This window comes from Cupressus sempervirens, chromosome 2, assembly GCF_028749045.1.
Source record: "Cupressus sempervirens isolate cs-2001-9-10 chromosome 2, ASM2874904v1, whole genome shotgun sequence".
NCBI lineage: Eukaryota > Viridiplantae > Streptophyta > Pinopsida > Cupressales > Cupressaceae > Cupressus > Cupressus sempervirens.
The window spans coordinates 580849338-580864077 of record NC_143119.1 but is presented as its reverse complement, the minus strand read 5'-3'; the positions used below and the strand labels follow the sequence as shown (position 1 = coordinate 580864077).

The 14740-nt window shown below is 34.1% G+C and overlaps 2 protein-coding genes across 3 annotated transcripts in view; both read right to left on the bottom strand.

The window, feature by feature from the left end:
• Window positions 1-7108: 7108 nt before the first annotated feature.
• Window positions 7109-14740, bottom strand: part of LOC149574757 (uncharacterized) — a 62830-nt gene continuing 55198 nt past the window's right edge. Inside the window, exons 2-5 of one of the 2 annotated variants that reach the window (XM_089814573.1) lie at window positions 8836-8913; window positions 8511-8601; window positions 7728-7882; window positions 7109-7527 (exon numbers count right to left, since the gene is read on the bottom strand). In XM_089814573.1, coding sequence (XP_089670699.1) covers window positions 7318-7527; window positions 7728-7882; window positions 8511-8601; window positions 8836-8913 — 534 coding nt within the window. In that variant the 3' untranslated portion in view covers window positions 7109-7317. The remainder of the gene's footprint in view (window positions 7528-7727; window positions 7883-8510; window positions 8602-8835; window positions 8914-14740) is intronic. The other variant, XM_089814574.1, reaches the window with a different exon arrangement.
• LOC149574759 (uncharacterized) lies at window positions 10898-12122 on the bottom strand. The gene is made up of 2 exons (XM_089814575.1): window positions 11877-12122; window positions 10898-11365 (listed from the first exon to the last, which is right to left on the bottom strand). Exons 1-2 carry the CDS (start codon window positions 12064-12066, stop codon window positions 10971-10973), a joined length of 585 nt encoding a protein of 194 aa, XP_089670701.1. The 5' UTR covers window positions 12067-12122; the 3' UTR covers window positions 10898-10970.

The following is a 14740-nucleotide window of genomic DNA, read 5'->3' as shown; positions in this document are numbered from 1 at the left end:
ACTAGGCTCCAAAAGAGTTATCTCATTTATAATCTTTCCTTGGTTTTCTTTTTTATTTCTAATGTTCATCAAAGGGAAGGTATCTTTAAGATTCAACATAAGCTAAACTGTTTTAAATGATATCTTTCTCTCATTGTCTAATTTGATTATTTCTGAGATTTTGCCTTCAAATCTATAATATTTCAATTTATATATAGAGTTGTTTGAAATTAACTTAATAGTATTGAGTTCTAGATTTTTATTCTTATCATTAATCAATAATTTAACATTATTGCAATATTTATAAGAAGCATCTATTCCTATCAAATTACCAATTGAAGGTCCAGTTTTCCTAAGAATCTCTAAATGCATAAGTTTAGGAGGGAGGTATTGAATAGAAATCCATGTTGGCATAGGGAAGTTTAACTGTTCTTCCTTACAATCTGGAATCCATTCAAAGAATTTAACATCATAACCTTTATAATAACAATCAAAGACAAAGAGGAAATCTTTTTTAACATATTGATTACTACAGTGTATATATATCAATCTATCAAAATGGTGAGATATACTTACCTGATTTTTATAGAATTCCTTTACCCAGCTAACGAGATTGGTCATTTCTCGTTTTGGTCCATTCCAAAATGCAAATACACCAACATTCTAACATTGCTGCCAGCAATCTTCGTTGACTTGATTGCTGATAATCAAGATCTATTCTTTAGTTTTATCATTAAAGGTCCGAGGAGTCGTGAGGGTTGATTGGGGGAATAACAAGGAGACTTGAGAGAACCATTCCTGTAATGTGGGGGGATATATGCAGGGTTAAGAGGTGATTTGGGCTTTGAATTTTCTATCTTTCGGAGATTGGCTTAATGATTATTGATTGGCCTTGCAATGGGTTCAAATAGAAATCCTATCTGCTGGGAATATAGGGGTAATCTATTTTGGGTTGCATATTTAATACGATCAAAGAAGAAAATTTGTTTGTCTAAGCTTTCAGTGGAGCAAATGATATTAGGGCAAAAGCCTTTCCAAGTTGATGAGTTGCCTAATTTGGGTAAATCATCTCCTTTAATGATTTGAGGAGGTAACAAGATATTACTTGCCTTGTTATGATCTGATGAGAGTTGGAGTGTATTGGTCTAGTTTGTTTCCAATTTGGGTCTCTCTTTGTTGTTCTTATTGAATTTTCCCACTGGCCGAAACCCTAATCTTTTTGTAGATTTTGCTAATAACTCTTGACTGGTAGTGCATGCATTTTTATTACTAATATGATGATTGCAAATTGCCTACGACGTAAAATTCTGCTCAAGATCATCATGCCCAATCAGAGTTGCAAATGGATTCAACATCTTCACTGAAGAAGTCAAAGCAGCTGTGTTGGTAGCATGATGAGTGCTCGAATTTGAATTAGCTCTATTAGATTTCCTTGTGGATGATCGTTGCATCTTTAAAACTCTCTTGCAATTCATAGTGAAAGCAACCAACAACCACTTTTGTACATCAATTTTCCTTGACAAGTCTGCCCTTATTTTAGATCTGCAACTCCAATGGTGTTGTGATATGTAATTGCAACCCTTTATGTGGTTGAATCTGAGTTCCAAATTATGCAAATGTTGTCCTTCAAATTATGTTGAATGGTGATCAAACCCTAGGTAAAGTAAATATCGATCCTTGGCAAGTAATAGCAATTTATGACAAGTATCATATTGGTGCTTCAAATCGCACTATAAGTTGCCCTTCATTTCTGCCCTAAATTCGCATCATGTTTGGGTCTTTTAGTGCTTGATTGACTTGCTTATGTATGTGAAAACACAATATTCTGGGTGGTGTGATTGCCTGATCTATGTATTTCGATTCTTGTATGATGAGATACCACTACAATGTAGTATTCTATGTTTTTGGATTATTGATTGGTCTGCTCCTAATTTGTTGGATATTAAAACAATGATCTCTTCGCATTAATTCCCACTTTTTAATAGAATGCAAATATTATTTTCGGTGATATGTTATTGTAATGTTATAAATGAGAGGTATCTTTATATCTCTCATATTCTAAATCATGATATTTTAAATTAAATTATAAATTAAGATAATGATATTCTAAATATAAATTTGATAAAATTATATATATATAATAATTGTCTATTTTAACAAAATATTTTTTAATAATGTTTTTATATTTATATATGTTTAACTTAGTTATACTATAAAATTTAGAAGAATTAGGATGTAAAAAACATCTATTAATGATAATTATCCCTATAATAAATGAATTAATCGTAAAATATAGAACAAAATAGGAGCAAATTATTGTAATCAATCTAATTAGTTTTTATAAGTTTATAACTTTTTAATTATGTTAAAATATAGTTTAAAAAATTGAAGCTTTCAAACAATTGACACGTCACTATGTAGTATATGTACATTAAACATACAAATGATCCTACTAAATAATTCAATATAAAGCTAAAGGTATGCAAAAGAGTGCACACAATTTATTTTGATTTAATGATTTCACAAAAAAAATTGGATATATACTACAACATTGCACCGTGTCTGTTAAAGCACTAGTTTTAAGCAGAGATTTTTCTAGTGGCAAATCTTCGCCAATTGGCGATTTTGTCTCTTCGGGCAATCATCATTTGGCGAATAAAGCCTACATATGGAGTCAACCGCATCACCGAGATGTTACATAATTTGGGTCCAAAGCCCTGGCCAATTGCCCGTTTATTTACATGTAATTGGTCCCAAATCCCGATCCAATCACCAATGTAATTTACATTTAGGACATTATTATTTTAAAATTTTGTCAAGCTTTACCTAATGTTTTCTTATTTGACAATGTTATTTCACCCTTAGCATAACAAAATGTTTTCCCTAGAGCCAAGTGTTGCCTACCATTTAGCCAACTATTTTGTATTTTGGGCTTACATAGGACGCGTCATTTTGCCTACTTTTTACATAACCACTTGCAATTCCCGCCCAATTTTCTAGCATAGTTTGGTATAAATACATTCATACAAGACTTTTATTTTACACACTTTTCTCTTTTTTGATCTGGCATTTCATATTGTTGCCAAAGTTTCTGAGTGTTGAGTGCATTGTCCAATTGGAATCATGATTTTCCTTTAAGGTAAATGATTTTTAATTTAATTTTTATGCGATGCATTTTTACTAGGTAGTAGATACCCTTTAGACATGTGACATGTGTTATCTCACTATATCGAGTAGTAAGCAGACACATGTCACGAATCCAAATGAATCTAGGAAAAAATGATAAAATTTCCCAAATCGACCCAAAATTCATCTCAGACCATCAAACTTTCTTTTAATCAACGGTCCGATGTAAGAAAGAGTCCTAAGTCACGAGTGACGAGTGATACAATATGATTACAATTGTCATCAATGATCACATTGAGTGGATTTGGGACATGTGCCCTGATTTCGAGAAGAATTAGACTTTATGTTATAACATTTAAAATTAGGCCCAAAATAGAGCCAAGGTCATTGTTCTTACATGGATGGTCCAAATCAATTCCTTTCATCATAACAATGATAACATGCATAGTGACAGCGACCAAGTTGGAAACAAAAAAGGACACATTATTAATTGAATCTTAATAGATTGACATACAACAAGCACAATGTATAGTGTACACTTGGCATATGGGTCATGACCCACCTCTGACTCTGTGAATTTGCAAACAAATTAAATAATCTTTCCATAACAACTGACATATTAGTTAACTATATTAATATTTTGCACATATGAAACAATTAATTCACCTCACATTACAAAAATGTTAATGCCCAACCAAAAAATTTGTCTACATTTATTTACGTGTGAAATTTTTTAAAAAAAATTCGCCACAATTATTATTATATTTTGATACAAAAAGGAAAATTTTGCCCATAGAAAATAATCTTTTCTCGTGTTTCAAACAAAAAAATCACCCTTGATTAGAAATTTTACCTACACATTAAATGTTAAATTCGCCAACATTTTACAAATTTTTCTTCGGAGAGGTTTCTTAAAATTATCCCTAATTTTAAGCTCTTGAAAAAATAAAATCCATGCATTGACTTATTTCCAATTGCAATTAGTAGCTCACAATGCCCTAAGATGGTCTACGTGTTAGTTTACTTTCCCTTGTTGGAATAAAAATAGAAATTTTGGAATACATTTTCTAATTTTTGTTTGGTTCGTCCATTGGAATAGAGAATAAGAAAACATATTCTCATTTTGCCTCTAAAATGAGCTTATACCCATTCCAAAAAATAGTTATTAGAATAGTCATTCCTATTTCCAATATGCATTCCTATTCTCCATTCCTATCCCTACAACCAAACGGACACTAAAAGGCTTTGTATATGGCAACTTACAAGATAAAAGGTGTTATCTAGAGAATATTACTAATCAGTAAAACAAAGCAACATTCATTAAAACAAGGATCAAACTCAAATGTTAAGGATATTACAAGGTAATCTATAATTTAAAAAATAGAAGCAATGATTGGAATATAAAATTATATTCATGATGAGATACGCACCATCCTTCTACCCAACCCTTCTCAAGCAAAAAATGTAGAATCATCCATTATATCTTCAACACATTAGCGAACAATGCTCCTTCGTAAAGATCACAAAGAGAAAGTGTTTCACAATTGCTGATCGCTAGTGGAAGCCTCTAGTTACTTTTACACATTTATAAGTTCATAATTTATCGCATGCGAGTCTAGTAGTTGGAAGCCCTACCCATATAGCCTTATCATCATGTAAACATTGGGCCCTAGCCACATAACCTAATTTTTAAAGATTATCGAGTCCTAGATGCAACCCAATTATCAAAAGATTTCGAAGGAAAACCTTACTACAAGTAATCAGTGTATCCCTATCTAAGATGATTAATCAATGCACTGTCAAATGCGTAAACAAGCACCACTTATGGTAGATATGACATCCGATCCCATTGAGAGGTAATCATTATATTGTGAGTCGCAATTTTTCTCACCACATCTACACCATTGAAATTAAAACTATTTCATGTTAAGGTTTTGACATGCCCACTTGCACAATTTGTTACTACTACAATATTGCCCGTATATTTATTATTAGTTCCTGCCAAGGCAGGATACTATAGCATTCATTGAAATGCAACTGTTCCATTTAATTGTCTAATGAGATTTGAGTATTTTTTGATAACTTTTTAGATCTTTAAAGTTTTAATATATATTGAAGTTTTTAGAATTATAGAAAAAAAATTTATCTTGAATATGATTGGCTACTTTTTGCTACAGTAGTGTTTTTGGCTCACTTTAGGAACTTTATACATTCCAATGTGGAAAAAAAGTTAAGTAATAAATAAAGTTGAAAAAGCACCATAAATATCTTGTACTTATTCTAAGGACAATAATAAATGAATTTTTAAAAGTATAATAAATATTTTGTACTCATTTGAGAACAATAACAATCTTGAAATTTATTTATTTTTCTACACACAATATTGTTGAAGTATTTTTATTTCAATTTAAAACAAAATTGGCACATGGTGACAAAAATTGTACCACAAGATAGATCAACGTAATTATCCAAACAAAATAAACCTACCTCTACATTATTTTTCAAAAACTATTATTTGTCTTGCTCATCATTAATTGCTTAATACAAAGTAGACATTCTCTTGGTCACATATGATTTAAATGTATTTCTATATTTTTCTTTTACCACAACAAATTCAATATACATTATGTATCAATGACATTTCATTTTTTTAATTTTGTATTAGCTTATTAGTCAATGTTGTATTTGCATATACAAGTATAATACAAATTTTTTTTTAACTCAAATTATTTTACGAACTAACTGTATGACTAATGCAATAACAAATTATACATTGGCAGGAACTAGACGCTATGCGTCCTTGTTTCTCAATGGCATAAAGAAGTAAGAATTTCTTTCATAAGGATATAACCTCCCCAGCTAAGTTTAGTCTTCAATGTATTGCTATAAAACCAAGTTAAGTATTGTGTCTGGCCATCGCAGTCTTCCAACTTTTCTGTCTGCAACATCAACACAATCATATAACCTCCTCAACCTGTTTAATCTTCAATGTATGAATATAAACCAAGTTAAGGGCAATGTTTGTGCCATTGCAACCTTCCACCCTCTTTGTCTACAATATTAACTTGTGATATTGCTATCAGGATTTTTAATTGTGTAGTTTTTGAGTCAAGCTCATTGACTCATGTTTCATGAGTAGTGATTCAACATGAATCCATCTCTCATTAGAATAAATGGAACACCTAACACTCATTGGATCTAGGTGATGCTCACAGAGGTGAAGCACTGGGACTTCCGGGGAGGTCACTCATCCCGGTACTACTCCAACTTGAGCGCGTTTAATGAGTTTGGCTCAAAAACTACACAGTTAAATCCTGATAGCAATATCACAATTTGACTTGCTGTGGAAATTATCTCCTACTTATCATTTGATGAGCTTAAGGGGCTTTCTAATGAATGGTTCATAGGGCACAACACTTGGTGAATGTTTTGCAAATGGGGTTGCAAGCAGAGTGGGTTTAACAATGGAGGAAACTTGAGCGCACTTAAGCTGGAGTAGTATTGGGATGGGTGACCTCCCGGGAAGTCCCAGTGCTTCACCTCTATGAGCATCACCTAGATCCAATTAGTGCTAAGTGTTCCGTTTATTCTCATGAGAGATGGATTCATGTTGAATCATTACTCATGAAATGTGGGTCAATGAGTTTGACTGAAAAACTACACAGTTAAATCCTAATAGCAATATCACAATTTGACTTGTGGAAATTATCTCCTACTTATGCAATATCAACATCAAGACAAATCTTGTCTGCATGATAATAAAATCTTGCAAACACTTCTGTGCTCAAATATCAGACACACAGTGTATTTGTCTCAGTAAGAAAACTTTGCACTCATTTGTGATCAAGTATCTTATCAGCACTAGTTCTATTGCATTTATTGCAAATTGTAATAGTAGACTTGTTTCGAATCTAAAAAGTGTAGTGAAACATATTCACATTTATAGTTTTAATCCCAATTACAGAAACACTAATACATACTTAGAAAATGTAACACATTCTGATTTGTATAATACATACAATCTTTATTTTCTGGTGTATTGGGCTCTGACACACAATGTAACAATCACCAGATGTATATTTGTCAATCCTATCTGTACATCATATTATTCAATAATTACCACATATTATCAATCTGACCTGTTACAGATTATAACTGACTGCTACCACACATAGGGAATGTGTCAGTTGCCAGACTTCATGGTGCATTGTTTCATTTAGTTGTGTGGAGCTTTGAGAGGAGGAAAAGACAACAAGATGATAAAAACACTGAGCCTGAGAAGAATAGCAAGTCCAGACCAGAGGTAATAGGGACTTTTTTACTCTTTTCAAACATACCCACCAGAAGGACCATTACTATCACATGGCCCAGCTTTGTCTTAAGCTCATCAAGAGATTGTATCTCCAACCACTTAGGTCGTTCCTGCACAGTTCAAAAATATTACAGGAAAAAAAATCAGAGCTGAAAACTCCAGTAAACAATTCACGTTTGGTAAGGATGACCATCCCAAAAGATCCAAAACACCTGCCCTTCTTTACATGTTTGGAAATCTAAGTACAAGTTGCTGACGTGGATGACACAAGCTATTAAAAGTTGAGGTGAAACTCATACAATATGAATACCTGAAGTGCGAAGAGGCCAAAAAGGTTTGAACCCCACATATTGGCTTTTGAAGCATATGGAGTAGAATCCTGATCTGGGACTTCAAGGCTACTTACAAAAAGCTCATATAGACCCATACCAAAGATGAGCATGACAGTACCCATCAGATATATATCTGAGAAGACAACCCTAGTTAGAAGCAGGAATGTACATTCAATTTTGTTGCTATGCATGAAACTAATTACATATGCGAATCAAATATGCCTAGTGATGTAATATTTCATTAAGAGATCAGAAAAACAGTGGAGGCCCTTCTCCTGGTATGAATAAATTCTTTTTTGTCGCTCAAGATAAGATTTTTTTTTATGCAGGTCATGCCCAATATCTGAAGACTGATATCTATAAAGGACCCCTAGAAAGATAGAACATATTTTTAAGTAAGCCCAGTCGATTTGATGTTGTTCCTTATTTCAAAATAACCACAACCAGAAAACGCTTCACTTATATTGAAGGTTATATCAATTGTGACATTGTAGATGCTGACTTGAACTAACAGTGAAATTTAATTATAAACATAGCAACATCTATCACTTTGAAAAGAATAAAATTTTATAATTGGACTTCAGGTTTAGATGTTAGCTCTCCTTTCTCTTATGAGGAAATATCTCTCTTGTAGTCTTGTCCTTCAACTACTGAAATTGTCTTGCTCTTTATTGTAAGTCTTCTTTGTTAATAAAACAGAGACTTTATATGCAGGTATTATTGATAACTTGCACCTGCCAAAAGGAGACTCTCATACTCACCAATTGCTTCCACAAGCAGCAAAATTACTTTTCCAGATGCATGAAATGATCGAAAATACTCCTTGAAGGAATCAAAAACAAAAGTGCATCCCTGCATAAGGAGCACTTGTCATCATCCAAAAAATTTGTATGCAATTTGGTTTGTTAAATATTATCCGGGCATATTTCTTGAAAACACAATCTCATCTAAACTAAATTAAAAATGAGTACAACACAGATTTAAGAAACTTCAATTCTGAAGAAAATGCAACTAGATGCCAGAAAGAAAAGGCATCTCAAACTCTTCTACCAATGCAGTTACTCTTTTATTAACACGCCAACTGACCTTGAGGAAGCATAAAGCTGACCCTGCCAGTGAACCTGCAACAGCCAGTAATGTAAGAAAACGGCAGTTGAAAATTGCCTGCAGATGAAATAAAGAAATATTTGTGAGATAAAACTCTCCTTAATATTCTGGGATGAAGAGCAGTTAAAACACTGGGACCATTACCAAGCCAGCCAATCCTTATTTAAAACAGTAGTTCTAGAAATTCCCAAAAAAATCCAGATTGGATTATTGCTCATATGAAAAAGTAATTATAACTACTTTCAATGTGGTTTTAAATTCCTGCAATCAATAATTTAGTACACAGGTCTGTCCATCTTCAACTAATTTCCAAAACTACTTGTTAAATTTTCACTTCTCCCAAAGATATAGCATACATTCTTTACACAAATTACAATATGAAATGGAATTAAACGCCATGGTTAGGAGAGTTGTATGAAGAAAGGATTGTTAGGTATGAAATTTTGTGCAGGTGAAAGTGGCCAGCAAACTTGTCCCCAGTTAGATAAGCACATCAAGAATTTATGAGCATTTTTTAGATAGGCCCAAAAGATTGTAAGGTTCACACAAGACGTGTTGGTAACTCTAGAAAACACTACAAAAATGACGAGATCCTAAGACATGCTATGCAAAAAAAAAAAAAATGGCCACTATCCTTCATGTAGTCTTGAAGTATATAAGCTAAGCTAGTTTCCACTCCAGGAAATTAAATAGTGACATTATTAAACTGATTAGCTTTTAGCCTACCTGAGAAAGTCCTATTCACACCAGTTAAGCCTCCACTTAGGGATTTTCACTGTTTTGTCTCGTCTCATGTGGTTGAGACATATGTACTCACCTTATCAGCAACCTATCTCATGTGCATATAACCTTTATCAAACTTGTCCCATGCACATGACACATTGTGGACACATCCTACATTCATTGCAGGAGATCAAAGTCCACACCTACCTTCTCATTAAACCCCGTTTTTATATATTCAAGGGTATCATATGTAATAACAAACTTTTTTCAAATTACTGCATATTTTTAGCCAATTTGAAATCTCTTGTATAAGGTTTATCATTTGTTTTGCAGGATCAATTGGGCTGTGAGGATCAAATATCCAGCTCCAGCAAGGTACCACAAAAATATCCTCTCCAACATTAAAAAAGTGTAAATTAAGAAAAGGACTTATCATGAACCACAAAGGACTACATGTATAACAATGTAAAATAAATTCCCCCTGGCCCCCATAGAAGAGAAAAGAGAGATCTATGTGACCCCCTTGAAAAATGAGAAGAAAAAAAAGAGGAAATGCTCCCTTTCAAAACTAAGATGAGAAGAGAAAGCATGCAACCTCCTCTAAAATTAACTCCAGTACTATTAGCAAATGCTCCACATTGGATGCTGAAGATTATCCACAAATGTTGAACAAAATTTCGAACCTTGAAAGGAAAAATGCCACAATTACATGCAAGATGACTTTCCATTCTATAGGAATCTGTAAGAAGTAAGATGAATGTCTCTGAATTTTGCACATGACCCAAAGACCTAGATGTTGCCTGTTGGGTGGATATTTTGCAAATGACAATTTGTGTAAATACCATTGCAAAATAGGAGTACCAACCATAGTGTGAGATAGAGTCTCTCCTACCTTAAAGGGAAGGCTCCCCCTTATCGCTGTTCCTTGGATCAACTCAAGGTAAGCAAGAACTTTAGAGATACTTTTAAAGGGTGTTACTGATATTATTTTCACTTGTTTCAGGAAAGAATCTACTTACTCATAGAGTGGGTAATGGGCAACATGGATCTCTTAACTACACTTCTATCTTAAAATTGTAAACAATGATATCGATGAACTCACACCAACTCACAGGCTGATTGATGTAAGAATCCCTTCTTGCCTTATACCAATTTTCTGTTCGAAAATGAGAAATGTTTTTTTGAATTTTTCGTCTTTTTCTGATTTTTTTTGTATTTTTTCAGAATATAGATAAAGCCTCAAATATAATGATAACTTTAATTACTAAATCACAACAACTGCAATTGAAAATTCAAATCAATCGCATTCATCTAATTACATGAGATTCTGAAACAATTAAACAACAATTAGAACCTGATTTGCATAGTCAACATTATCGTTACCCTTTGAATTAATTGGCAATGCTCTCCATGTATGGGTGCTTGATTTGACCTCTGAATTGGCAGAATTCCATCCCAGGAGAATATATGTTGATCACCCTTTGGCACCACATGATTGCTAAATGTGCCACGATATCCCAGAGATGTCTGATGTTAATGTCATAGACTGAACGCTGCCCAGTAATGGCACATTGCAGATGAAATGGACATCTGGGCTTGCAGAATTGTGTGCAGCTGATAGGGCAGTCCCCACACAGTTTGTTAGGAAGTGCAGACCCAAAATATGATGTCGTCCAGACCAAGGAAAATGGTATTGGCTCAGAATTCACCCAGATAGGACACCAAAACAAGAAAGACTGCTTCCCAGAGACCAATCCGCAGCTCTCAATTTCACAAATTTGAATCTCTTCAATACCACAACAAATTGATAGCAAATTGTCAATGCCTATCTCTCTTCAAGATTCATAAAGTCCTTCTTCACATAAATCTCCTTAGACACAGATTAAACAGTATGAGAAATTTGACAAATTGCTATATAACAGCAGCAATTTGCAACAATACTCAGAAATAATTCCCAGAATGTCACAAAACCCTCAGCCAGTTAATCAATTAAGAAGATATGATAATCAAGATATCTCACATTCTCCCCAAGAAGTCATATTTATAATGCAATTTGAGCCAATTAGCTTCACCCACACACCTTTCACTTAAAAACAACTTTATAATATAAAGTCTAGTCACTTTATAACATAAAGCACAATAATAATTAAGCATGCATTAATACTCATTAAATTCTATCATACTCGAAATAAATATGACTCCAAATAATACATCATGAGATTAAGAGCCAAAATGCTAGGCGACCACCTGACCTGAACTGCTCAACTAAAAATAGTAACTGGCCAAAAGTGACTTACTACAAATAGTAAGTCCCAAAATAGTAAGTCCTCGACAAAGACCTCCAAATCTAAACATCAACTCACGAGGGTCGCAATGATGAGCTGACAAAACCATACTCCAGAAACCTGCTAAATCGGGGACATTACAATTGAAAGTGTACCAACTTAGATCTATATCTATTTCTTCAATTCTATGAAAGTAAATCATTGTTATTGGGGCACACAAATTTCCAAATGATTTCTAAGCTCTAAGCCTATAAGCTATTCAAGTTCACAGACATGAAAGAAACTTAATTCTAATAATATTCGTTAAGTATGAGACAGCAATACAAACTATAGTCACAACTTTTAATTTGTATCACAACAATTGCTTCCAAACGCAGCTTCAAAACAAATTGTTTCTCCTACTCACTTTGCCTCAAATATAAACAAGATTAGCATGAAATAAAGATAGTAACACGAATTACAGTCACAGCTTCTAATTTGTATCACAACAATTGCTTCCAATCACAGGTTCGAAACAAATTGCTTCTTGTATTCACCTCTCTTTCAAACTTGTACTACAAATCACAGTTACGCTTCCACAAATTTTGCAGGGCTTTCTTGCATATATAAAAATATGATTATTTACAATGAAGACACTCTTTTATATAGGCAAAAGAGTGAGAAAAATGGAGAAAAAGGTGGGAGAAACTCAACCACCTTGACTAAGTCAAACTAAGAAAGAAGATTTATTGGATTACATGACTAGAGGTACGTGTATTCGAGTTACATACAAATGGATTACATGAAACCTATTTTCTAAATCTACAAAGCTAAAAACACTTAAACAAACTATGAAGAAATGTTGAATCAATCTTAAAGATTGTCAGCAAAAGCCTTGTACTTAGTAATGCAATCGTGAATAATCAAAGGATCTGGAATTCTTGTGCTCGGTTCAATTGCATTCACCTTGGTTGTCATGGCATTACACTTCTTGACGACCTGGTAGTTCTCTTCAATAAATTGCCACAAATGTTTTGTTGAGAACTTGTAGGCTGAAAACCTATTCATCACATGCACTCCAAAATCATCTGCTTCAAACTCAGTAGTGATCCTATTGGTGAATTCTGAAGTGATGGCTTCCTCTGTCAGCAAGTTAGTCTTTAGTGAACACTTTTTGCCTCCCCTGTTCAAGATCATCCACTGTCAGTTTCCACAACCTGACAGCTTCAAAGGGCTTCTTGCACCTCTATTACCAGTCGCTCTACTATGTACACCTTGTTGACCATGAGCCCTTGGAATTCATAGAACAAATTTGAGGGGATGATCTCATACGTGGTTAAGATGTCCAAGTTTATTTATAGCATTCTATCCTAGATGCTTAAATCTTCTTTCAAGGTTTTTAGTTCTTGGTTGAAAGAGGAGTGTGTGTCCTCATTAAGCTTTAAAACAATACGTTTGAGATGCCCAAGAATTGTATGTGCATCTCTTATGGCCCGAACTCCCCTTATGACAATCTGCTCAAACCAAGTCTTTACTACTTCAGCTCACTGATTCACTTGTTCTAAATGTGGTGTGGTGACAACAGATTGCGAAAACTATTGGTGAATGATCTCATGAAGACGAGTATTCTCTTACTTGAGCTGGTTATTCTTCTCCCAAGTTCATCGTTCCATCTAGACAAGGTAGAAATTGCATCATGTGCATCCTGTTGACATCCTACCTACGACTGTCTTCCAAGTTCATTTTTTGAGAACTTGTAATCTAAGCGATGAAGCTCTTCAGGTGACTTGTCCAAAAAAGGTTCTGCAATTTCAGCATACTTAGTTTTCTCAGAATTTGAGCGATGAAGTTATTCAGGTGGCTTATCCAATAAAGGTTTTGCAATTTCAGCATACTTAGTTTTCTCAAAATCAACTAGGATTTGTCAAATAACCTTTTCCTTGTGTACTAGAAGTTTGGATTTTTTCCTCTTTGGAAATAGATCATCAAGTGGTAACTCGATCTTCCTGCTCTTCACAATAATACTCCTCAACCATGCTAATTAGTTCAAATCTTCTTTAGTTGAGACAAGGATGGTAGCCATGCCAGACATTGATCCAGATTGTATCTCTGTTGTCATAGTGCATGCCTCTATTTGCACAATTGGGATCATGGGTGCTCTTTGCAATGATTTTGACAAACACTTCAAACTCAACGGCTGAGGTATCAAGTTGGGAAACTTGTCCCTTTGCGAGAGTCGAAAAAGTAGAGGTCTCAAACACATTCTCCAAACTTTCACACCAATCTACCATGAGAGAAGATGGAGTCGCAGAAGAGATAAGCATATTCACTTTTGAAATAGGAATGGTGGGTACAAACACTGTAGAAAAAGAATCCACATTAGTATCTAATGCAAACAAGAACATTTCACCTAGAATGGATGGTTCTTTGTTGCTTGGCCGTTGTGGACGAGAAAGAACAACCACTTCTTCCTAATTTGATTCCTGCATTTGGAGAGAAGCTAGAGAAGAATGTGATGTTGGAATGACACCCTTTCCTCCCTTGAGTTTTAGTTTGAAACCCTTTTCTAGCTCTGAAGTGGATGAATCGTCTTTCTTCTTACTCTCAGCTTGAGATTTCCTACCCATTGGATCGAAATGGTTGCAATCTACCCAGCTTTCAATTTGATCCTCTTTAGACCCCTTCCTTTCACCCATGTATTTGTGTTCATCAGGATGTCTTGAAATCTGTCAAATATTGAAGTCGATTCCTTCTAGTTCCATAGAGTGGGGGCAGGAAGAAACTTCTCAATCTAACTGTTGTGATATTTTGGGTCTAAGTTCATGTTATCATCCTCAACCCCTTTTAGAATAGGGACTAAGTTGAGATCAATGATTTTCCGTAGTATGAGCCGACAA

Excerpts from the sequence above, each read along its gene's own strand:
- LOC149574759 (XM_089814575.1), bottom strand. The coding sequence starts at position 12,066 with ATGATTTACTTTCATAGAATTGAAGAAATAGATATAGATCTAAGTTGG. Across the intron at positions 11,366-11,876 it reads TTTGGGACTTACTATTTGTA|AGATTCAAATTTGTGAAATT; the intron begins GTAAGTCACTTT and ends GTGGTATTGAAG.